The sequence below is a fragment of the Diceros bicornis genome, chromosome 21 (genome assembly GCF_020826845.1).
Source record: "Diceros bicornis minor isolate mBicDic1 chromosome 21, mDicBic1.mat.cur, whole genome shotgun sequence".
In the NCBI taxonomy this organism is placed as follows: Eukaryota; Metazoa; Chordata; class Mammalia; order Perissodactyla; family Rhinocerotidae; genus Diceros; species Diceros bicornis.
In genome coordinates this window covers 34,661,973-34,687,616 of record NC_080760.1, presented here as the reverse complement: position 1 = coordinate 34,687,616, position 25,644 = coordinate 34,661,973, and the positions used below count along the sequence as shown (strand labels likewise).

The window sequence follows — 25,644 nt, the reverse complement described above, 5'->3', positions numbered from 1 at the left end:
GGGAAGTCTGGAGCTAATGTTCATTGTGCGGCTACTGCACATTTGGCATTTTAAATTCCATATTTAGTCCACATAATAATTTTTCAAGATAGACACTGTGAACCTCATTCTACAGATAATGAACCTGAGGCCCAGAGAGCTGTGGTACCTGTATCAGGTCACACAGTTAAAAAGTGGGTGTGTTAGTCAGCGTTCTTTGGAGAAACAGAACTGATGAGAGATAGATCTACATACTATATAAGACATGTATATATGAATAGAGAGAGAGAAAAAGAGATTTATTATGAGGAATTGGCTTATGTAATTATGGAGGCTGAGAAATCAAGATCTGTAGTCAGCAAGCTGGAGAGCCAATGGTGTGGTTCCAGTCCTGAAAACCGGCAGGCTGAAAACCCAAGAAGAGCCGATGTTTCAGTTCAAGTTCAAAGACAGGGAAAAAACCAATGTCCCAGCTCAAGGCAGTCAGGCAGGAGGGGTTCCTTTTTACTTGAGAGAGGATCAGCCTTTTTGTTCTATTCATGTCTTCGACTGATTGCGTGAGGCCCACCTGTATTGGAGAGAGCAATCTGCTTTACTCTGTCTACCAATTCAAATGTTAATCTCATCCCAAAACACGCTCACAGACACACCCAAAATAATGTATGAGTGAATATCTGGGCACTCCATGGCCCAGCCAAGTTGATGCATGGAATTAACCATCATAGTGAGTGAGATAACTAGTTGTCTCCAAAACCAATATTCTTTCCTTCCAACCTACCTGCCTGCTGTGAAGTCTCTTTCTTTCAAAGATACATTTTTTTCTTTTATAAAAAACTTGATGCTGATGCACTTTTAAAAATTAGTGCTTGAGACTATTCAAATAAAAAATTTCTCTTAATAGCCTGCTTATCTCACATAGTTACCACTCTCCCTCCTCCATTTTCCATTATTTTGGGATGCTAAAAATGGGAGGTGTGTGGTTTTGCGGAGCCACCTCCTGCATACCTGAGATATTGAGGCACTAAGAAATCAAATTTATCTCCCAACTTGACATCATAATGAAGTGGAGATGCCAGCCTAGCATTTTCCCATGCCCCCAAATATCCTGAGTAATCTTAATCTTGTTAGATCAATGACATGAAATTGTGCTAGTTGCCATTTTAATTGATTTAATTGAAAGTGATTCAGCATAAATGAGTGCACAGAAAATTATTAACAGTGACCTCAAAGGTTTCAAGTGTCTGCTGTCTAAGAGGCGATGTGGCTTTAATTTATACATCTGTAGGCTCACTCTTTCCAAGTTATATTAGAAAAACGAAATGGATGTTTAGCAGTAAAAACTATTAAACATTGATGAGGGTAGTATATGGAGAGTCTGAAAATATACGGGAAACATTGACTACACTTTTTATTTCATACCATTTCTCTCATGTTCGTTGGTTGTCATGATTCATGTTTACTGTAAACTACATATGTAAGTATCCTTACTTCCAAGTATCAGGAAATTTGATTTTTATTTTGTTATTTGTGTCCCTAAAATTCAGACCATGCCCTGGAAAGGAGGAAGAGGTGAAATAATAGCAGAATGAATTTCGTTGACCTAAAATTATTGTGTATTTTTCAAAATTAATTAACCCTCTCCGGAGGCTTGGATATTTGTTTTGTTACACAAAGAGTTTTACTATAATAATTTTGGTCTGGGAGGATTTGACATGTATTAAGGCACAAATAAATGGTCTCTAATTTTCTTTCTATGTCTGAAAGTTTAAATACGCATTATCCTTTGTGCTTCCTCTCTCCCTTTCTCTCTCCTTTTCTCCTCGACTTCTCCTCGCCCTCCCCAATGTACTTCTTCACTAACGACTCCTCTCAACCTGCGGAAGAACTATTAGAAATTTATTAATTAAGGACCAGTTTCTGCTTCTTCGTCAGGGGTAATCATTTGTTTTAGGGCTGATTTTCTGCTTTAATTAAATGAAAATGTCACTCAGTCAAATGAATTCATTTATACTTATTTATCCAGTTCTCCGGGCTTGCATTTCTTACCAGGGACTTGGGCTCATCACAGTTACTCACAGAATGAACTGAAAAATGTCTCTTACATCAGTTTAAAAGGCTCATAAATGATTACTTCTCCCTGTAGAAGTACTGTATAAACAAAGCCATCATTAACAAATGTGCGAATGGTTGTTTTTTTGTGTAAATGTTATCTAGGCGCATATAGGGATACATACTTGACTGTGTCTGTGCACACACATGCGCCTGTGTGTACTAGAGCAGGAAAGTGAGGAATACCCATCACCGGAGTCCTTAAGACTCTAAGAAAGTATCAAAGGGGCCAGCCCGGTGGCATAGTGGTTCAGTTCACGTGTTCAGCTTGGGCGGCCCAGGGTTCCGCGGGTTTGGATCCCGGGCGATGACTGACACACCGCTCATCAAGCCATGCTGTGGCAGCATCCCACATACAAAATAGAGGAAGATTGGCAACAGATTGTTAGCTCAGGGCCAATCTTCCTCACCAAAAAAAAAAAAAAGAAGTGTCAAAGGTAATATTTTAACCATCTCTGTGTCTTTATTTCCCTTTTCAAAATGCTAATTGATGGTGCAAAGTTTAAATTCTACCCAATCTTTCCCTTCAATTTTTTTTTTTTTTTTTGTGAGGAGATCAACCCTGTGCTAACATCTGCCAATCCTCCTCTTTTTTTGCTGAGGAAGACTGGCCCTGGGCTAACATTCTGTGCCCATCTTCCTCTCCTTTATATGGGACGCCGCCACAGCATGGTCATTGCCAAGCAGTGAGTCGGTGCGCGCCGGGATCCTAACCGGCGAACCCCGGGCCGCTGCAGTGGAGCGCGCGCACTTAACGGCTTGTGCCACCAGGCCGGCCCCTCCCTTCAAATTTTTTGAAGGATTATTTATTGAGTATGGTCTGTGTCTAACATTATAGGTGCTTTAAGATATTCAAATGGAATAAACATACTTATTCATTCACCCATTCAACAACTTTTATTGAGTACCTACTATGTGTCAGGCTGGGTATTGGGACTTAATGATAAACGATGCAATCCTTGAAATTGACGAGTAGGCTAGCTGCAAAAGACTCACCAAAGTCTTTTTGGCATGAGCAGATTGTGTTCCCTTTCCAGAAGGCTGACACACTGGTTCTTAGGAGTTCTCCTCTGCTTTTCCAAAACACATACTGAGGGGGTAAGTGTTACCTTGAATTCTTTTCAGGAAAAAAACAAGTGCAGTTAAAGCAATTCTCTATCTTATTGAAAGGCTGGAAATGGGTGCTGATGCCCACCTGGCATGGGTAGACTTGTATTTAGACTTGCTGATGATCTCACAACCACAGATATGAGGTCTTTGGTCACCCAGTCTTTGTAGCAAAACCCCTGTGGGTACAAAGAGCAGCTCTGAGGTGTTGTGCTAAAAAAACTGGGTCTCTCATCCACACATCGCCATTTTCCCTGCTGTAGGACAAGCAGGCTCTTGACTCCACCTGTTTTGTTTTGTTTTTACCTTAAATGGTCTAGAGACAAACTGGATTTAAATGGCTTGCAAGTTGTTTCTGACAGCTTAATGAGTTACTCCATAAAATAGGCAGTTTTAATCTTTAAATAAGTCATCCTTTGTTTTCTTCTCTGCATCATAATAAGAGCTAAAATTATGACGGCTCGGCAGTTTCTATTGTGAGAGACAGTTGTACTGGGAGTCAACTGGTCCCTTGGGTTAACCCAGCACTGGGGTTAGGAACTGCCAGTACTTGAGTTTCCTCATCCTTAAAATAGCTCCTGGTAGATATTGAGCGCTATGGCAGTAAAGATAATTAAAACAATTATTACTTAGACTCCTGGGAGCCTATCCTACTCATAAGTTGTTTTAGACCTATAACTATCCAACGCAGTATGTGTTAGCCTATATTTTATCCGTTTTCTGAACACTCGATAGTCTCTCATCCAGTGGGCTGGTACAGCACCCTTAGTGCCCACTTTTATCTCATGAGCATCAGTATACTGCTCTCCAACATGTTCAGCCAATCAGCAATCTTTCTTAATATTCTAAGTTAATTGTGCTCCTTGCTTTGGCCTTTCTTCCTGCCATTTATTGTCATCTAGTGACCAGTTTTGACTATAATGGCAGAAAGAAAAGGCATGCAAGGGGGAGAGTGCACCAAAGAAACCAAAAAAAGGTATATAATTATAGATGTAAAAATTCAAGTTCTATAGAGACTCAAATTTTCTTTCAAGATTTCAAATTTGCTTTCTATGAAGAAGAGGATGAAGATAAGTAGGAATTAGGAGTCTGGAGCTAATGAAAGCCAACATGAATATCACGAAACTGGTCACTGGTTTTTGGAAAAATCTGTGGTGAGAGGTATGTGAGACTTCATGAAATTTGAAAGAATGGCCACCATTGTCCAGTGCCAGGGAGGTTTCTCTATAGGAGCTGTAATGCACTGCCCCCTGCAGCACTGTTCAGTCAGCACATCCCTTTCTGGGGTCCTACCAACAGGAAATGAGCTATGCATATATATATATATATCACACACACACATATATAATGCAAGGAGAGGCTCTAATTTAGACTGAGGAATACTGGTGACATTTAAGTGGTAACAAGAAGGAGAAATGAGAGTTGCCAGGTGAAGAGTAGGGGAGGAGCAAGCAGGCAGATGGAAACGCATGTGCTAAGCTCTGAGGCACAGAAGAGGTTAGCATTATCTAGGAACTGAACAAAGACCGCAGGTTGGACCACAGAGCTCGAGGGAGAGTCATGTGGCCTGGACACAGCAAGGGCCAGATTCTGCAGGGCCTCGAAGCCACATTAAGGATTTGGAATAGGGTCTCAAAAGTGTAATGAGAAACTAGTAAAGGATTTTAAGCAGAGGAGTGATGAGATCTCATTTAACATCTTTAAAAGATCGCACTGGCAGCTCTGTGGAGAATAGATTGGACGAGGGCAAGGATGGAACTGAAGAGGCCAGACGGTGACTTTTGCAGAAATCCCGGTGAGAACAGGTCATGGTTAGAACTAGGGTGGTTGCCACTGAGCTAAATGGGGACAAATCTGTTTGCAGGCAGGATCAATAAGACTTGATGACAGATTGGACGTGGCCAGAGGAGGGAGAATCAAGAGAGAGTCCAGTTCCTGGCCTGAGCTGCTGCGTGGGTGAGGAACCTGGAAGGGGAGTATGAGGCAGAGGCTTGACTGGGAAATGAAGAGGTCTGTTTGTACCATGTTAAGTTTGAGCCCCCTTTGAAACATTTCAGAAAGCAGTTAGATTCTGAGTATGGAGCTCTAATGAGGGATGGGCACTAAACATGTAAATTTAGGAATCATCAAAATGTATGTGTCATGTATGCCATGGGGATGGTACAATCACCAGACCACTAGGCATTCCTGACCTTTCCTCACATTAGGGCTTGTTTTACATCAAATGAGAAAGCTAGAGGCTCCAAGTGTCTGGTGTGTGCTTCCTTCACTGAGCCACCGTCAGCACTGGTGTGTTTCACAAGTCCTTTCTGATGGAGGTTTGTTCAGATGAATACCCGAAAAGGCATTGAGAGGAACAAGAAGCTGTGCTGAGGAGAGAGATCACAAAACAACGTTGTGAGGCTGTATCTCACGCCCTCTGCTGCGCCAGCCTCCATTTCCAGCATTACTTTTGTCGATATTAGGATAAACGACCACAGAGTGACCCAAATCATGATCCTCAGAGTCAAAGAATCTAAGTTGTTATCCCAGCTCTGACCCTCACCACCTGTTGAACCTTAGGCAAATGATATATCCTCTCAGAAAGTCAGTTTTCTCTGCTGTAAATGAGAACAAAAATACCTAGCTCACAGGTTGCTATGAGGATGAAAAGAGAGATTTCTGCGAAGTGATTATTAACACAGATCTGAATAAATGGTAGATAGGAAGTGGATCCACATCTAAGAACACGTTCTTTCCGGAGATTAGTGTCAGGCTGAAATATATATTTTATGAGGCTATTACAATAAGTCAAACACTGAATTTTTGTTAAAGTTCTGCAATCATCTCAAGCCAGTGAGATGAGAGAGGGCATTGTACAGTGTATATAGCTTTATCACTTCCGTTAAATTGCTTCTGACACAGGCCAGTTTCTTTGTCAACCAGAATCACAGTCAAAAGTGTACCAATACCTAAAGACAGTTTTTCATTCTCTGTGAACAAGTCTAGAGATGGTATAGAAGCTTCTATATATAGCTGTGCATTTGGGTCTTTTTGATAATTTCATTTGATGAGGATATGTAGCTTGGTAAAGAATCATTCCTGATGTTTTAGATAGGTTCTCTATGAGTACGTAAGGAGGATATTTTTTAGGACGCAGAGTTTTTACCTTTATTATTATGGGACTAGAAGAATTCCTACCATCACTACCTCCAAATTGCCCACCTATACACTTGCTATACCCTGCTTCAATTATTAATAGTTATAATGTTCTACTGAGAAATAGTCATGGTCATGACCCAAATCAGCACATGTATTGACCATATATCTCCTGTGTGCCCAGCACTCTTTGGACTCAGAAGGAAGAAAGCAGACTCTTCCTTATTATTTCTTGACTCTGCAACTATAGAACAATACAGGAGTATTTATGATTGAGTACTCACTGGATTCATACATAATTAAGTGCTCTAGAACAGCTCTGTCCAATAGAACTTTCTGAAATGATGGAGATATTCTAGATCTGTACTCTTCAGTGCAGTAGCTATTAGCCCTATGTGGCTATTAAGCACTTGAAATGTGGTTAGTGTGACTAAGGGAATGAATTTATAATTTAATCTTAAATTTAAGTGGTCACATGTGACTACGGCTACCATGTGGAAGAGCACAGCTCCAGTAATTCTAAGGAGAGATGGTTGTGGGCTCCAGGAATTCAATAAGGAAGTAGGACATCAGCCTGAGCTTAGAAGTAGGGAGGAGACTAGAGGACCACTCCATCTAGAGTAACAGCATGAGCAAAGGCTGTGAGGAAGGGGAAAAGACCTATGTCATTTGTGAACATTACAGAGGGAAGGGAATTGAGGGAAATTAGATGAATGGGACTTTCTGAAAATGTCAGGGAAGAAGTTTCTAGAATCTAGACCATTCTTCTATTTCACAAGTTTGGTATGAGTATTTACCTGCATTATGCCTCTCATTATTTGGAATAGGGGTTACATAGTGTTGATTTTATTATCGTTTTTATAAATAAATGATTTCCACAGAGTTATACCATGTAATGTATAACTTGTTCATTGAAATTTTCAGATGGGAATCTAAAGAAGCAATTACTTAGCAGAGGTTGAAGGAATCCTCAAGAGTTGTTGAGTCACCCAGGGGCTAGCAACAGCAGAAGCCTGAGAGGCAGCAAAGGAAGGGACTGTGTTAACAGTCTGCGGAGAGCTGGAGCCAGGAAAGAGGGGTCAGCTGACCAGAGGAACCATTGCAGAGAGGTGTAGCCAGTGCCAGAACCATCAGATCCAAGCATGGAGGGAATGAGAGAAGAATAGCCAAACCTCTTGCCTACCGCCTCCTGCTGGTGCCTCTCACTAGAGAAACACAACCAGAAGCTAGTTGGCAAGGGGTTGCAGGTAATGCAGTCGTTGGGGGTCAGCTTCCCATAGCAGAGCTGGACAGAAAAGGCGAGAAGGGATTGTGGGGAAGGGGCAGGAAAAGGAAGTGGAAATAAACAGCTCTCTTTTTTTTAATGTTTAAAAAAATAGTGTCTTAGTTCAGGCTGCTGTAACAAAAATACAGTTGGCCTTCCATATCTGTGGGTTCTGCATTCGTGGATTCAACTAAGGGACTTGAGCATCCATTTTGGTATCCTCGGGGGCCCTAGAACAAACCCCACAGATACCTAGGGATGACTGTACCACAGAGTGGGTGGCTTAAACAATAGAAATTTATTTCTCACAGTTCTGAAGGCTGGGAAGTCCAAGATCAAGGTGCCAGCTGACTCGGTTCCTGGTGAGAGCTCTCTTCCTGTTTTACAGACAGTCGCCTCCTTGCTGGGCCCTCCCATGGTGGCAAGAGAGAGAGAGAAAGCGAGTTCTCTTCTGCCTCATTTTATTTTTTTATTTTTTATTTTTTTGTGAGGAAGACCAGCCCTGAGCTAACATCCGATGCCACTCCTCCTCTTTTTTTGCTGAGGAAGACTGACCCTGGGCTAACATCTGTGCGCACCTTCCTCTACTTTATATGGGACACCACCACAACATAGCTTAACAAGCAGTGCGTTGGTGCGCGCCTGTGATCTGAACTGGCGAACCCCAGGCTGCCACAGTGGAGCGCACGCACTTGACTGCTCGTGCCACCAGGCTAGCCCCTCTTCTGCCTCATTTTAAAAGGGCACTAATCCCATTCCTGAGGGCTCCACCCTCATGACCTAATTACCTCCCAAATCCCTTCACTTTGGGGATTAGGGCTTCAGCATATGAATTTTGGGAAAACACAAACTTTTAGTCCATAGCAAGTAGTAAAATTAAAACCATATAAGTATCTATTATGTGAGTTAAATTATGACAAAAACGTACAATTGAATGTTCAGCCTTGAAATTATATGCAATGACGAGAAAATCGTCGCTAGATATTAAGTGAAAAGAAGAATATAAAAACAGCATATACTGCATATACTATTTTTAAATAGTGTATATATAGTAAAATATAAGTGTATATTGTTCACACTCACAGGAAAAAAAAGAAAACAGGAAAGAAATGCACCAAAATGTTAACAGTGGTATCTCTGGATGGTGATTTAAGGGTGCTTTTTATTTTCTTCTTTGCACTCTCTTGGGTTTTCCACATTTTCTAGAGCAACATAATTACTGTATTTTTCTGATCTGGAGTGGTGTTGGTGTTGTTTGATATATCTATAGGATATATATGCAGGGCTGTACTGAGTAGAGAGAGGTGAGTGACCAAGTTCCTTTTCATCCATTGTTTACTAGCTCTACAGTTAGCGTGAGTCTCATTGCATACCCATTTCTGGTGTGACAGCAGGCACCTGAACCACATTTCTTAGTGCATTAAAAATGGGATAAGTCAATAAAATGCTGTTTTAAAATATTCCACTGAGAAACCCTTAGGTCCTGCAGAATGGCCTGATTTCCTATTGATTTTCTAACTGCCTCAATTGTTTCCTCAAACATGGTTAGTTAACTCAGATCCCCACCAACCCCCTTTCCCCATTGTCTATTACATTTGGTCTCTGTTAAATATAAATCTTTGGTGGCACCTTCATTATTAAATTGACAGTTGTGTAATGCTTTATTGGCATCTGTAAGAATGAAGCATATTTCTTAGGAACTATGGAGAGAGTAGCCTTTTTTTTTTTTCCTGAACCACCTAAGCATAGCCAGTTTTGTGTGCTCTTGTGATCTTCATCTTAAAAGCAGCAATCCATCTGTCTCATTGTTTTATTCTTTCCTAATAGAAAAACATTTCCCCCTACTGTCTTACTGATCTGTAGTCACCCGACCTTGATAGACTCTCGTAAACGGAATCATCACCAGTGATTTGATGACTTCTCATATTAGTTATCATTTCAGTAAATCCACTCTCTCTCCCTGGCTTGCTTTTAACCTCCAGCTGCTGCCTAATTATTAGTTCTTGGATGGCTACTTCAGCAGCATTACTCTGGTACTGGCTTGTAGTAGGTATTAATAATAATAAGCAGTTTGTAAATGTGCGCAGTGTTAAATGCTCATGAGGATTATTGTTGATAACCCTAATTGTAATGATAGTTTTGTCATTGAGTAAGTTGGGATTCTTGTGGTTGCAAAGAACAGAAATCTAAAGGTGGCTTCAGCAAGACAACAGGGCTCGGTAGGGTATTCCTAATACACATATAGATGTCTTTGACAGAGCTTCAGAGCAAAGAGGCAGCAAGACCTCAGGAAGAACTAGAACCATGAAAGCCAGAAAGAATCCAGACAATAGTCTGCCCTCTCTTTCTCTTGTTTTTCCTTTTTCTCTATCTACTTCATTCTATGTACACAATATCTCTGTGACTCAAGTCACAGAATGGCAGTTGACGACTCCCCACCTCTTTCAAGTTTACTGACTGTGGCTAGAACTCTCTCAAGTGCTCTCTTAATTTCTCATCTTGCTGCTCCCAATTATTTTCTCCCCCTCCCCATCCTAATTCCATATTCCCTGGACGGGAACTCTGATTGGCCCAACTTTGATCCAGTCAATAACAGCCAGTGGCAAGGTTGTAATATCTCCCAGAGACATCCGCTCTGGCCATTGTGAGGTGGTCAGACACCCTAAAAAGTGTGGACTCTGGTTCTTATGTAGTTGACGCCTTTGTTGTACCTAATGAATGACACATATAAATTTACATCTTTTTTTTGCGTTACTATTTAGAGGAAGAAGCATACAGATGGAGCCCTGGAAAAAGTGAGTTTTGAAGACTTCTTTCCTCCATGGCAAGAAAGAGCAATTTTGTGTTCTTGACTTAAGAGATTGTCACAGAGATGTGTCAGGGAGATGATGAGATGTGATCAAAGGAACTGAAACAAGCTATCAGAACTAGGAATGACACCGAGAAAAAGAGTGAAACAGTAAAGGAGTAGCCTGTAAGAGGCAGGCAGGTTTCCCCTAGTGAAGATGGCTGCTTTGGTACCACGTTTAAGAATCAACTATGCCGTGGTCTAGACACCAACCTGTGTGTATTTTATGAATCTTGCATCCTGGAAATAAGAGGATCCATTTTGAGGCAACCAGAATACAGTTAGCTTTTCTGTGTGGGTCTTATTGCGCTGGATCCCCAAATTGAGACATATATGTATTCATTCATCTAATAGACATTTGATGAACAACCACTAAGCCTCAGGCAAGTGTTAGGCAGTATGGCCATCAAACAAACCTTTAAATGAGTGTTAGAGTTAATTAAGCTCTGTGCTAGGCACTTCATGTTCTTTAGCTAATTCTCACAACAAATGCCATGAAGTAAGTTCTGTAATTCCCACTTTACAGAGAGGGAATCAGTGCTCGGAGAGACTAAAATAACATGGTCAAAGTCATGAGGTTAGAGTTTGGAGAAGCTGGCGCTTAAGGCAGATCTGCCTGACTATAGAATGCTTGGTTTTATTTTTTCAATATTTGAGTTGTGTTGTCATGGGTTAATCAATCGGTTCTATTGATTGTTTGAGGAATTACATGAGGAACACCCCTGCCCCATCAGAGATAGTTCCCAGGCTTCCACTGACAGGGACCAATGAATGGTTAGACGTTAGACCGTGATAAACCACAACATGATGTGGCAAATACTATGATACTATGGTTGAGGCATCTAGCATGAGGTATCTGCCACTTCCTAGCTATGGAACCTTGGGAACGTTGTTTTCTTCTCTGATCTTCACTGTCCTGCACCTGTAAAAGTGAAGGGAGTAGAAGGACCTACCTCTTAGGTGGTTGTGTGGAGTAAAAGAGTTGATACATATAAAGGTCCTGGAGCAGTGCCAGGAACAAAGTCAGGGCTCCCACAATAGTCGCTCTTGTGTTGTCCACAAAGTGCTATATACTCTGAGAGATGGTACTGCCCAAGGCAATCAGGCAGGGTTCAGAGAGGAAACAGCTTTGATGCATCAGATGTTGCTAGGTAAGGAGGCAAATGTTGGACATTTAAAGTGGAGGGATCTGTGAACAAAGGCCTTTGTTTATTCCACACACATTTATTGAGCATATACTGTGTGCCCAAGCGCCCAGCTCAGTGTTAGCTAGGAATAGATAGGCGTAGCACTACAAAAGTGTATAAAATGTTCTCGATCCTGATTTCAAAAAGATGAATTCTAGAAAAATGGCCACAGGAATTGTCTGTGAGAACAATTATGGACATGACAAACCTAGGATTGTCTCAAGAAGATATCAAACTAATTTCTTCACCAAGCCCTTTAAAAATTCTTTGTTCAAGTGACTTTCAGCACACCCTAGTGCACTAAGGGGTCTCCCCCCACCGTGTGCTTTTTACACCCACCTGTATCTACATACTACAAAATATATCACTGTCCTTCATTTTCCAGGATGACACTGCTGACTCTCCATATATCTCGATGAAGGATTACTCAGTTATAGAGAACATTCCTCAACTGGAGATGGCTTGAGAAGGGATAAAGAAAAAGCATTAAGGCATGTTAAAAATCGGCTTTTTCCTGGTGGCAGTTTGTCATTTTTCAATTTGGCATCTTTCCCTGTTCTTTTTTCTGCCGTGTAGATCTGTATGAATCTTGATTCAGAGGGGATTTTCTTGCGAGGTGCCTTTCTTCTAGCATATGGATAAAATTGCCAGGTTTAATTGAAGGCTGTTTAGAGTCTTGCTCTATTTACAGTCAAAAGCAGATCACTTCTGTTGTTGGCCTCAGTCCTAGACTCCCAGGAAATTAATAGTGCCTCCTGGCCTGTGACAGTCTATGTTTACTCCCCGGAGTGGGCCCTGGCTCTGACAGGCCTTGGGTGTCAAGGCATCCTGGGACCTGGAGCAAACTCCACCTGGGGCCATTCTGGTACCCTCAGGCCACCCTCATCTGACCATCCCATCCCATAATCTCTGAAGAGTCTGTTGTCTGTGCCTCACTGTGATTCCTGCATAGAGTAAGGGATCAAAACTGCTCAAGCTGGAAAGAACTTCATTTACTTAAAAAAAAAATCAACAGGGGCCGGCCCGGTGGCGCAAGCGGTTAGGTGCGCGCGCTCCGCTGCGGCGGCCCGGGGTTCGCTGGTTCGGATCCCGGGCGCGCACCGACGCACTGCTTGGCAAGCCATGCTGTGGCGGCGTCCCATATAAAGTGGAGGAAGATGGGCGCAGATGTTAGCCCAGGGCCGTCTTCCTCAGCAAAAAAAGAGGAGGATTGGCGGATGTTAGCACAGGGCTGATCTCCTCACAAAAAAAAAAAAAAAAAAAAAAAAATCAACAAGCACATTTGTAGTACTTACTGTGTATTAAGCGCTGTTCTCATTTTACAGATGAGGAAACTGAGGCACACCAGTTAAGAAAGCTGTCATATAGCTGGTAATTGGCAAAGCCAGGAAACGAGCTCAAGTGGTCTGGTTCATTGTCTGTACTCTTAATCCCCTACTCTGCTGGCTTCCCATGCTTAAAGGTTACCCAGTCCAACCTCTTATTTTATGAAATAAGTTATTGTATAAAACACTCTTAACGCACAGTAGGAGCAAGATATGTGCAAGCTTTTGTCATTAGTGTGTTTAATAAATGGTGAAAGCTGAGGCCAGAGAAGTGGTACAATGTAGTTCATACATTTAGTCCAGGATTTCCCGAATTGTATCCTGTAGAATGCTAGTATCCAAACGGATGTAATAAGTATCGTATTTTTTTTTAAAAAAAAGAGAACGATCAAATAGGTTTGGGAAATGTTGGTTAAAAAAAAATCAGTCTTATATACTGCAGTACTTCTCAAAGCCTTTAATATGCTAATGTGCATTATTAGTCTCCAAAAGGTGGCCACGGTATACAGGGTTTTCTAGACTTAGTAGACCGTTGTATAGAAAAACGTTAACATAGCAGCCCTGAGATGGCTTTTCTTAGAAGATCCTGCTTGCAAGATTGGCCCTTGCTGGTGTCTGGAAACTTGGATTTCAGGAGAGTTCCCACCACTCCCTGATCAGAACGGCTCATATACCTAAACTGTTCGTACAAACAGTGTCATTTCTGCTGACCACTTGCTTTCCCTCTGGGAGTCTCGAATTTTGGTACATACTAGGCAGAGGATGCCTATGTGACCGGCCCCTGGTAAAATCCCTGGGCAGTGAGTCTCTAATGAGCTTCCCTGGTAGATAGCATTTTACATGTGTTGTCACAACTCGTTGCTGGAGGAATGAAATGCATCCTGTGGACTCCGCTGGGAGAGGACATTTGGAAGCTTGTGCTTGGTTTACTCTGGACTTCACCCCATGTGCCTTTCCCTTTGCTGATCTTGCTCCATATCCTTTTGCTGTAAAAAATCTTAGCTGGGAGCGCAATTATATGCTGAGTCCTCTTGGTTCTCCTAGTGAATCACCAAACCTGGGGCTTCGGGATCCCCATCATGATTAGAAAATCTTTTTCCTCACAGTGCCTTTTAACATCTCGTGGGTCCTTGGGGTTCTGCAGCATACGGTATGGGTAGTGATGAGCTGTTCAATCCCAAAAGTCAGAGGCAGAGATCACCCCACATCTGGGCTTCTTGGTGAGAAACGTTAGGGTTCCTGGGGCCCATGTGGAGATCATTACCAAGTAATGATTTTCTTCCCAGCTGGGACATATAAATTAATATACACTGACAGAGCAGAACTGACTGGTACAATTTCATCATTCTTTTGGAACAATTGGGTGGGAAGGGTAAGGATGGAACCAATAGCTTCAAGGTAGAGCCATCTTTTATGTTCCTCCAGTTTTAGACTTAGCTCTTTAGCCTAGGATAAAATTTATAAATTTACATAAAATTATATTAGCATTTATATGAAAATAAATTATATTAAATTGCATATGTATATATGAAATTTTTAATATGTTTAGTTAGACAACCCTACTAAAGAAACTTTATGGCTTTTTGAGCCTCATGACTGAGCCTGTGACTTATCTGTAAGTAAATATGATTTCCCTGAGTTCGTTTTACAGAATAAACAGATGCACCAAGGGTCTTCTGAGACCAGGTGGGCTGCTATGGTGCGTGAAAAACCAACTGGTGAGGGTGATCAGCCCCAGCGTGTGCTCCTCCAAGCACCTTTTCTGGTACTCCTCCTCCTCCATTCTTCATGGCTGACTTGTCTTCCTCTTAGGTTTTTCACAGCTGCCAAAAGTTATATTTGCATATCCTCTACCATGGGTGGAGGACTGTGCTTCCTGCAATCCAGCCTGCTCCAGTTTACTTCCCTACGTTGTATGTCTAGACCAGCCTATGCTATTTTCCTTTGACGCTTGTTGACCTGTTTCCAGATAACAGTCTCATACCAAGAATCCGCCAGTTATTAGTTGGTTTAGCTGGCTCCTTGCCAAGCTGACTAGTGCACAGATAATTGTCTAAACACTTTGGCCTCCTCACTGTCTCAGTACCCCGTGCTTATGTTGCATCGTGCCTCCATTTATGTTTTTCTTCTGTCCTCTTTGCTCTTTCCAACCTCTCTAAATCCCAGTTGAGTCCCACTCTGTTGTCCATGAAGCTGACTTTCTCCATTGCAGTCATAGGGACCTCGCTGGACCTTGAATTTCCACCAATCTGTCTGTAGCATACACCTTAGAACTTATTTTATTTGCTTATACATCCAACACACAGTGATTGAGCTTTTACTAAGAGCCATTCATTGCACTAGAAAATAGGGATACAAAAAAGAATGAAACAATCTCCCTGCCCCCAAGTAGCTTATTGTCTAGTTGAGCTGCTACACACTGTTACACTATTCTTTTTTGTGTGTGTGTGAGGAAGATCAGCCCTGAGCTAACATCTACCAATCCTCCTCTTTTTTGCTGAGGAAGACTGGCCCTGGGCTAACGTCCATGCCCATCTTCCTCCACTTTATATAGGACGCTGCCATAGCATGGCTTGCCAAGCGGTGCATCGGTGGACGCCTGGGATCCGAACCGGCAAACCCCAGGCCGCCACAGCGGAGCCCATGCGCTTAACCACTTGTGCCTCTGGGCCGGCCCCCATGTTACACTATTCTTTTTCGCATACTAGTGCTGATTCTTCTCTGCATCTCTAAATTCCCTAAGAGCAATGAACTCCTCTTAGGTTTTTTGCGTTTCCAGAGTGATGAATGTTCAATAGTAAACAGTGATTAAGAACTCAAGAAAAGATCTGATTGCTATCCCATTTCTACAGTTTATGAGCCACATTAGCCTCTGTTTGCTCATCTGTAAACTGGGAATAGACATATCTACTTCTTAGCAGGTTGTAAGGGCTGACTTCTATAATTATAAGTGCATAGCACTGGGCCAACCATGTACTAATTACTTAAGTAAATGGTAGCTATAATTCTTACTAAGCAGACCTATGACACAGAGTTTATAATATTTTTTCCTAGAACTTGAGCCTCAGGGAAGCACTGGGAGATTTTTCCTGGTGGGCAAGATCCTGGCGTTATACTGTCAACCTTCCCACATGAGGTCCAACCTGTGCAGGATGGGAGGAGTTAAAAGAGAAAGCAGTTGTGAGTCAAAAAGTCAACAATGCATGTAAAGACCTGCCAGGCTTCCTCTGCACAAGGACATGGATTTCCACATCCATTTTTGGTATGAAAGTTGCTATCCCTAGCTTGCTTCATTTCCTGACAGTCACTCAAGGCAGAATGGAGTCTGGAAGGAAGGAAAGAATTTCCATGTAATGACCGAATACTGTGTGCCAGGTGCCATATGTGCATTCTATTCACAACATCCCTGCCAAGAAAGTGTTCTTATTTCTGTTTTACAGATTGAAAAGCTGAGGCTTAAAGAGGTTGAGTAGTTTGACCAAGTTGCACAGCTAACCCAACACCTATCGGAAGACTTTGACCTTTACATTAAATGCCCTTTAGGAAAGCAAATCTATGGAAGTTCTGGCCTGGTCTGTCTGTATTTCCCCTTCTTTAGAACCCGCTTCCCACTCCACCCAAAGGGTCTATAGTAGAGCTGACAACTTTGCCGCAAGCTTGTAACTCCGTTGTCCTAATACTCCTTCTCAGGGCCAGGACTGGGGTGAGGTAAGTGAGATGCCTGGTGCAAAACGTAAGGAGGCACTCACTCCCAGGTTCTTGTATGTGTTGACCTACGATTTTGCTCACCCTAATCCCAGCCTGCCCCTCCTGCTGATTGTCCTGGGGTATAGCTGCCGGAATTCACCAAGACCTCCGTCACCATGATAACCAGGCTGTCCCTGAGATTGGCTGGCAGACTGTTTGAGACCCCTACCCTTCTCAGATTGCATGTTGCCATTTCTTTGTAGCTCCTGCCCCCAAAACTATTTTCTGCCTTCCTAAGCTACCTTTCATGATTTCTTTTCACCTTTCACTCTAAAACCATAATATAGCCACACAAGCAGGAAGAGGCCACAGAGATCCTCCGCCAGGGCTGGAAAATTGGTTTCAACCCATGTGTTAACTCCAGTCTGTTGGAAGTAGCTGAGTAGAGGACTGTAAGGCCAGGACTTAGCAGAAAGCATGGTTCTGTGGGTGAGCAGGGTCCATCTTGAGCACAGAATTTGGACACTTGCCCTTGCCGTTGTTGGAACCCAAGCCAACTCTTCTCATCTTACAGAAGAGGAAACTGAGGCCGTGAGAGGGGAAATACCTTCCCTGAGCTCAATTGCTAGCTAATGCAAATCAGGGCTGGAAACTATATCTCCTAGCACATTTTCCACACTGAGTCAGGGAAATGGAGCCCACCGTATACATTCTTCTCCTGGCTCCACGACCACCACAGCCACCACCAACTCATAAAAGAGGCATGATTCGTGCTATAGCTGCACCCAATTTTGCTCTCTTTCAAAAGCCTGTCCCTGTAATTGAGTCCCAGCAATGTGGTTCAGGACCCACCTGCATCAGAATCATCTAGGGTATTGATTCAAAATGCTGAGTCTTGGGACATTCCCTAGTTCTTCTGAGTCAGAAGGTGATTCGGTCACTAAAGTTTAAAAAGTTCTAACGTGGATTTTGGACTGTTTATGTCAGTGGCTTAGTTTCTGGGCTTCTCTTTGTTTTTCTTTCCTTTGGGGCTTTAAGTCAGGACCTCCATCATGATCTTGTATTTCTAGTTCTCAAACTCAACAAGAAATGAAAATCACTCTACTTTTCATCAAACTGTGATTTTCCCAGGATAGATATGGGAAAAGGGAATTCTCAGAATAGTAGACATTTAGTTTTCTCTTGTGGGTCATGATAGAGTTATATAGAAAGATCTCTCATTTACCTAGTGGTGTGTTTTCAATAAAATTCTATTGTCAAAGATGGTGAAGAGCTCTTAAGATCTTCACGTTCAGTTGTAGGCAAAATATTTCCAAATGTGTGTCAGTATTTTCTTAAAATTCCTTCATTAGAATTTGTTTTAGTGCTTGAAGCAAAGGGTATGGACTAGTGGGCGTGGGGAGTATCTGCAAGTGTATGTGTCTGGCACACAGAGTTTTTCAGGAAATTTGAATTAGTTGCTAAGATTTAAGGATCAGAAGAGATCATATTTTTAAATATAAATTTCCATCTTCTATTTTAAAAATAAACTATTTTGTACGGGACCACAGCCCACAATGCAACAACCTGGTACCTAGTGGCTGCTCCCTAAAACAGACTGTGGCACATTAAAGATGTTTGTAAATTCTTTAACACTCATCCTATTGAGAAGTGGGGTCTGGGTATCCTCCCCTGGAAGGCTTAGTGACTGCTCTGACCTATAAAATATGGCAGAGGTGATGCTATGCCAGTTTCTGGACCCAGGCCTTAAGAAACTGGAAGCATCTACTTCCTGTCTCTTGGGACACTTGTTCAGGGAAATGAGCCACCATATAAGCAGTGCGACTACCCTAAGACCACCATTCGGTAAAAAGCCCAAGTCACATGAAGAGGTCCTAGGAGAAGAGACACCATGTGTAAAAAGACATGGAGCATGAAGGTCAAGGAGCACCCAGGAGCCAGACAGGTGACTGAGGAAGCCGTCTCGGAAATGAGTCCTCCATCCCTATAAGGGGACATCACATGGATCAGAGATGAACCACCCAGCTTAGCCCTTCATAAATTCCTAACCCACAGAAGCATAGGCAATATAAAATGATTGTTTTAAGCTGCAAATTTGAAGTAGAGAACTGAAACAAGAGCATGTGCTTCTAATTTGCTCTATTTTGACCCTCATTCTTTCCCCTGGCTTTGCTTAAATTATTTTGCATCCTGGCTGCTGCGGGAATTTGGGTTCACAATCCTTATTTAAACCATGGTCTAGAGACCCTTGAATTATGTAAACCTTTGGGAATAAAAATATTAAAAATAGAATTATATATATATATGAAAAAATTAGGTTGTGAGGGCAGGAGGGATACAGAGAGCGATGGAAATTTCTACTTGAAGTACTTTATCTTCCATGGACCACCTTGCTCCAGGTGAAGAGAGCATAATATCAGGATTGGTCAGCTCTTTCTGAGAGTTAGCTGCCTTATCTACAAAAGCAGCTCCCATTCATCTTTGACATTCGATGAGTCTGTAAGTAAGATAGCTCAGCTTTTGTATTCCTTACAGTATTTTGAGTGTGTATTCGTGTATCTTGTATTAGAAAGTATATTTATTCCATAGCAATCTAGCTGTGGGTCAAAGAAATGTCTGATTCTTTGTAGAAGCCTGTGCCTTTCTCCTCTTGTACCTCCAGCTCTCAGTAAATATTTGTTGAATAAATGAATGAACAAATGAATGTGTGTTAGTCACAGAGAGTACAAAGACAAATGAGACGCCATCCCTGCCCTTGAGGAGCTCACAGTCTGTTGAACACAGGCAGCAAATTAAATACCGGTTATGCCTCCTGGGTAGCACGTTCTTTGATTCAGAAGTACAATTTCATCTGTGTCTAGCCGTTGTTCACACCCATACCCAGACAAAACGACAAGCTACGTGGAAACATGCCTCGGAAGAGCCCAGAATGGGGCAGGGAGCTGCAACCCGCCTACCCTCGAGAGGCAGCCTCCCCCTGCTGAGGTTTAGTGCATGAGAAGGAGGAAGGGGCACACATCCCATCTGAGCTGTGGGAGGCAAGGTGCACTTAGAAGCACCCTCAGGGACCCATCAGAAAAGCAAGAACAGGATCACTGAGGCATCAGTCGATCAGGCTCTGCTCGAACAGGCTGCAGAAACTGCAGCGAGGCCGCTCCTTCAACACCACTCCTCAAAGCGGCAGTGAGAGCTGGGAGGTTCAGGGGCAAACGCCGGTTATGTTTTGTTTCTTAAAAGAGATGTGAGGAAGACCCTGATTTTAATCAGCCTGTCCCATATAGGCTTAAAGGAATTATCTTTTTTCCTTCCCAAGTATGTTTGGCAAAGCGTCAGCTTGTGCTGACAATTCCCCCCAATTCCCCCCATTTTTTTTTTTTTTTTTAATAATCGAGGACTTTGTGAAGTCAGACAGAGGGGAAGCAAAGACTTTTGTTTCATCTTAAAGATAAGTGGCTTCTTGTTCTTTATTCTCCCGGTGACATTGAGTACCAGTGTCAATATATTGATATGATCAATGTTGTATAGATTGTTGATTAAAATGCTTTTGGGTTTTGAAAGATTTCTTTTTGTTTATGTTTAATACCAAGACCATGAGGATGTCAGGAAATTGTTAGGGAGCGATGCTGGGCTGTCTTGTCACTTGCTGAGCAGCAGAGCTGTGTTCCAGCCCAGAGAGGCCAAGCCCTGAGGGTGGAAATGACTTTCTGTTTGCAAAGTAGTGAAATACTTAACCAGTAATTAATTTGCTGTGTTTGTTCAACAGACTCTGCGCTCCTTTAAGTAGAAATCCTATAAAAAAAGGTAAAAGCAACAATGGCAACCAAACTTCTCTCTTCCCCATAGTTGAAAGCTTGTCAGCACCTTAACATTTGGAGGACAAAATGTCATCTTTATCAAGGTTCATTTTCTTCTTTAAAAAGTAGCTTTTTCCTCATTTCAACATTGGAATCCAAAGTAAATATAAACTCACTATCTTGGCAATTAGGTAAAATTATAAAAATAAAAGATATTAAAATTAAACAGCAACTGCAGAAATTATTGATAGTAAGTAGTGATTAGCTACAGCTAATACGGCCTTGATTGTGTGCTTCATCCAATTCTGGATGAAGACATCCACTTTCCCAGGGGGAGGAACTTATATCTTCATGAAAACATAACTTGCTTGCTAATTTTTGTTTCTATCCTTTTAAGTTTCACCACCTTTCTTTGGTCTGTAGATAGCTGCACATTGCTCTTAGTCTTAGCACACTGCTCTTAGAGTATTTCCTATGTGATCCGCTACCCCTGGTGATTTCAGTACATTTAAATCTAGAATCTCATGGCCCAAGACTCCTGTCTTTAAGTAGGCATTACATTATTAAGTGAATAAACGTTTTATTGCCTAACCTGCAGGAGGTGACTAGAAGGTGACATAAGTTTTAAGAAAGCATGTCAAGACAGTGTGCTTGGCCTCCCTGCTTCTAAAGGGTCTGAATTCACTCAATACCTTGGGAGCCAGGACAGAGAAGAGACACTGGTGTGTAACAGTGGAGCTGGCGTGTGACATGGATAACTGGTCCCAAGCCAGAAATTAGTAGGGACCCGCTTGGTTGCATAGTCTTGTCCTTTAATCTAGAGAGCCGAACATTTTAAATGAGGACTGACTACATGGATAAAATTCCTGAAGCATAAGGCTCTTTCTTCCTCAATTCACAAAGACTATTCTATAATCATAAAAATCATAGACCCAAAAGGAACTTTGAAAGATTGTGTTGTCCGTGCTCCTGACTTCAGGTAAAACCATGCGTAACCTATCCATAAAAGATAACAACGTGCCTGTTTTTAAGCTCTCAAGAAAATGATAGTAGCCAGCTTTCTTTGGTAGCCTATTCTGATGTTTAAATATCTTCCCCAAAAGGACAATACTGGTATAGCTTCGCAGTCACACAGAGCTGGATTCAAATGTCTGTGCTGTCACTCTTGCTTCGTGATTGTCAGCAGATTACTGATCTTGCCACATATTAGCTAATTTGTAATATGCAAATAAACAACAATCTACTTACGTCACAAGGTGGTTTTCAGGAGTAAAGAGAGACATGTGAAGCATTTGGCACAAAGAAGACTTGTTCCTTCTCTATTTCTCTCTACCTAACCTGATACCCTCCTATTGCATTCTTAGTGTTCTCTGGCTCAGTGCGGAGGGACAATGTCAAATGTCTAATCATTCCCTAAGGTGGTAGATAGCATGATGTAGCTGGAAGACTTGGCACAAACTTTAAAGGGAAACTAGCTTGCCGCCTTCAGAATAGCAAGATAGAGTGATAAAGCATTTGGTATATCACGCTGTGTATTAGTTTACCAGGCCTGCAATAATAAAGTACCACAAACGGGGTAGCTTAGAACAACAGAAATTTATCTTCTCACAGTTGTGGAGACCAGAAGCCCAAGATCAAGGTGTCAACAGGGCCATGTTCCTTGTGAAGGTACTAGGGAAGGGTCTGTTCCAGGCTTCTCTCCAGCTTCTGGTGGTTTCTTGTATGACAACATAACTCCAGTCTTCACATGGCGTTCACCTCCTGTGCGTATTTGTGCCCACATTTTCCCTTTTTATAAGGGCACCAGTCATGTTGGATTTGGGGCCCAGGCTATTCCAATTTGACCTCATCTTATGTAATTACATCTATAATACCAAATCAGGTCAGATTCTAACTTACCAGGGATTAGGACTTCAATGTATGAATTTGGGGAGGAGGGTCACATTTCAACCCATAATACACTGAGTTGAATTATAGTTAGTAGTTCCTGAAAACCTTTTGCCAGGTACTCTTGGACATTATACTTGGGACTTAGGGCAAGGTAGTTTGTGGTCAGTCGCCTAAATAATGCAGGAAGATAATTCCTTGGAGAGCCAACCTCAAACCGCTTGTGTGTTAGGAGAGTGGGAAGACCTGGTCATAGTGAAGAGCCATCGAGTCATGTGCACAAATGTAGAAGAGGAGGGAAAGCCTGGACGCAAATGGACAAGACAACAATAGGGGTCCTAGTTGAGCCACATCAGAAATGTTGCACAGTTGGTAAAGGGCCTTTACCTTTACTCTTCACCTGTAAATTTATTAAATAGGAGAATCATTGCTTGTTCATATTCTAAAAGATAGGCATGGGTGAGGTAGTTCTTCAACTTGGGAATCTTCGATGCCAACATCAGGTATTTGTGAACATCCTTTCTCCTTCAGTAGTGACACACTTGGGATTATGGTACAGAAAACTGAACAAGCTTGGTGTTAGCTTCTTGCCAGAGAGTGATGGGACTTCCTGTAGGATGTAGATGAGAAGAAAGCACAAGATAGCTAGGATCTTTGATGAGTTTGGAGCCACAGAGCACAGCAAACTTGCCATTGAGTCCTTACCAACTTATTTTGTCGTATAAAAATCTCATCTGTGCACAGGGAAGGAAGGGCTGGAAGCTGGAGTGAATCAGCTCACAGAAGCCCTCCGTACATAGCTGTCTGTTGAGTACTGTCTACTGTTCACACACTGTGCTAATGCTGGAAGGCAAAGACTATACATTCTCTGCCAGCAAGAATTCCAGGTTTTCCTGGCGAGACAGGCATTTCCTTGGCAAGACAGATGACTAAGCAGTCACAATACAACTTGAGATAAATAAGGAGATAGGCGGAGGGTGCTATGGACACTAGAAGGGGCCCTTAACTCCCCGTGGAAGGGGGAAGGTCAAAGATCAGGGAGGAGGGCACTCTAGGACTGAGACTGATTAAGGCAAAGTATTCTAGGCATGGTAGCAAGAGTCAAGAAATGACTTGCTCCTATGGCTGGAGTTTGAGATTTGCGGTGGGGGCCATTATGAGGGCTGAGACTGAAGTGTAGTTAAAGTGTATGATGCTAAGGAACTGAAATGTCACCAGTAAGTCCTCACAGCCTTACAGGAGCCGACCCCCAGCAGCAGATCCAGACTCATTTGGCTATAAGCCAAGGTCCCACACCTTCTACGCACACATACACAAGCAATCACTCGAGCATTTTCCTACCATTGCAATGGTTATATTGAGAAAACCAGGGAAGAGCTCAATTGTGAAGAGTAATTAGTGTTGTGACTGAATAAATGAATGCCACCTGTGCATCCTGTTTGGGGAAATGAGTCAAATTAGTGAAACAAGTTGCATAATCATAGCAAATGCCAATCTCAGCCATTGCAGCTATGCTGGTCATTTCTAGTTTTAATGAGCGGCTCTGTGATCAGTGTTCATTCAGATGAATGAAGAGGAATTTTACGTTTATGTTTTATTTTCAATCACAACGTAATATGTGATCACTGCCAGAAAATAAAAAAAAAATTAGTTATGCAAAAATAAAAAAGTTAAAGTTGGTCTAAACCCACCATGCAGAAATGGCTGTCAACATTTTGGTGCATATACTTGCAGACTTTCATAAATATGTGTATTTACAAAAAATGATTATTTTGTTATTTCTTCTGTTCTCAGTTTACATTTGACTTGTCAATATTTTTCTGTTTCCTTAATTCCTCTCTTCTTTTTAAAAAGAGTGAGGGCTAATTTTACTTTATGATCCAAACTTTTCTTTGATTTCTTCCCTTCTCCCAATTCTACTCCAGGAATCTGGAAGGTATGGTACTTGTTTTAAGTTCCTCTGATAGTTACTCTCAAATGTTTAAATAATATTGTTACATGTTTAAAACCTATGATCTAAACCTATTTTTCTCAAATTATTAATATCGAGAATGAAACAATATCTATTGACTCATGCCTATGTACAAATGAAGAATGACCATGCTTTCCTTCATCCCACTCCCCACACACACCACCCCTCCCTCCCAGTTTTTGTTGTTCTACTTTGGGATTTTTGTCCCACTCTGTAATAGTTGAATTGTGGATTCTTATATAATTGGGCCTCTTGTTTCAAGAATATCGTTTACATTCTTTTTAGAAACAATGGTATTTAACAATATTTGCCTTCCTCAATTTCCATATTGTTAGTTAATCTCAGTTACCATAGAGAACATCAACCTTCTGGACCCTTTCCCAGCAGAAAATGCCTTCTCATTGCCTTCGCTTATTACTGACAGCTTGGGCAGATAATAGAATTTGGGAATCATAATGTAACCATTCTCCCTGAAAACCATGTAGACAAATTCCACTGGCATCTTTTTCTTTTATATGGGATCTATTTTGTTTTCCTGGATTTCGGGAAATGGTTTTTTTTTAGGCTTAATATTCAGTGGATCTAAATGTTTATCAATTTTCACAAAGTCCACAGACAAACCTTTTAAACTAGAGATTTTTTTTTTCATTTCAGGGGAATTTTCTTCAATATACATTTTTGAAATGGACTCTGTTGCATTGGTACTGATGGCTTCCTCTTTTACTCTGGTTACGCATATGCCACATATACTATGTGTGTGATTCTAGTCCATCTTTTTCTATTTGATCATTTCCACTTGCCTTTTTTCTCCCTCTGAACTATGGGTGCTTGTCTCAAATTTGCACTCATCTCAATAGTTTCCAAACCAGATTGATTTTCAGAATCATCTCAAAGAATTTTTGAGAATCACCTTTTCCCTGCTGTCATGACACTTAAAATATAGAATGAAACATAACCATTAAGGAAAGAATTACACAAATAACTATTAAATGACAGTTGTGAAGAAGTTACTGTGTGATAGTATATAAGGGGGAACCCAGACTACAGGGCCAGGGAAAGGATTTCTTAAGGAAGGGGCCAAAAATCTGAACCTGAGTTAATAAACAAGTTAAGCAAAGAAGTAGGAAGAACAGCAATACAATAGAGGTACAGCCTGTAGGAAGAGCCTAGAGGCTGGAAAGACTTGGTAAACTAAAGAAATTAGCATAAGGGCATCATGAGGAAGGTGGATGGTGGCCAAAGATGGAGAGCACCACACCTGGCAGAACTGTGTAAGCCATGATGACCAGGATTTGGGTTTTATCCTAGAAGTAAGGGCCAGTCTCTACAGGGTTTAAAGAGGGGAGG

The 25,644-nt window shown here is 41.7% G+C and overlaps 1 protein-coding gene across 7 annotated transcripts in view; it reads left to right on the top strand.

Annotated features, from left to right (window-relative positions):
- Window positions 1–25,644, top strand: part of SAMD12 (sterile alpha motif domain containing 12) — a 380,602-nt gene that overhangs the window by 229,570 nt on the left and 125,388 nt on the right. The window contains exon 5 of one of the 7 annotated variants that reach the window (XM_058564835.1): window positions 10,360–10,392. The exons of 5 other annotated variants lie outside the window; for them this stretch is intronic. In XM_058564835.1, the coding sequence (XP_058420818.1) occupies window positions 10,360–10,392 (33 nt within the window). Of the gene's footprint in view, window positions 1–4,902; window positions 5,187–10,359; window positions 10,393–25,644 lie in introns of those variants that run through there. One more of the 7 variants, XM_058564833.1, reaches the window with a different exon arrangement.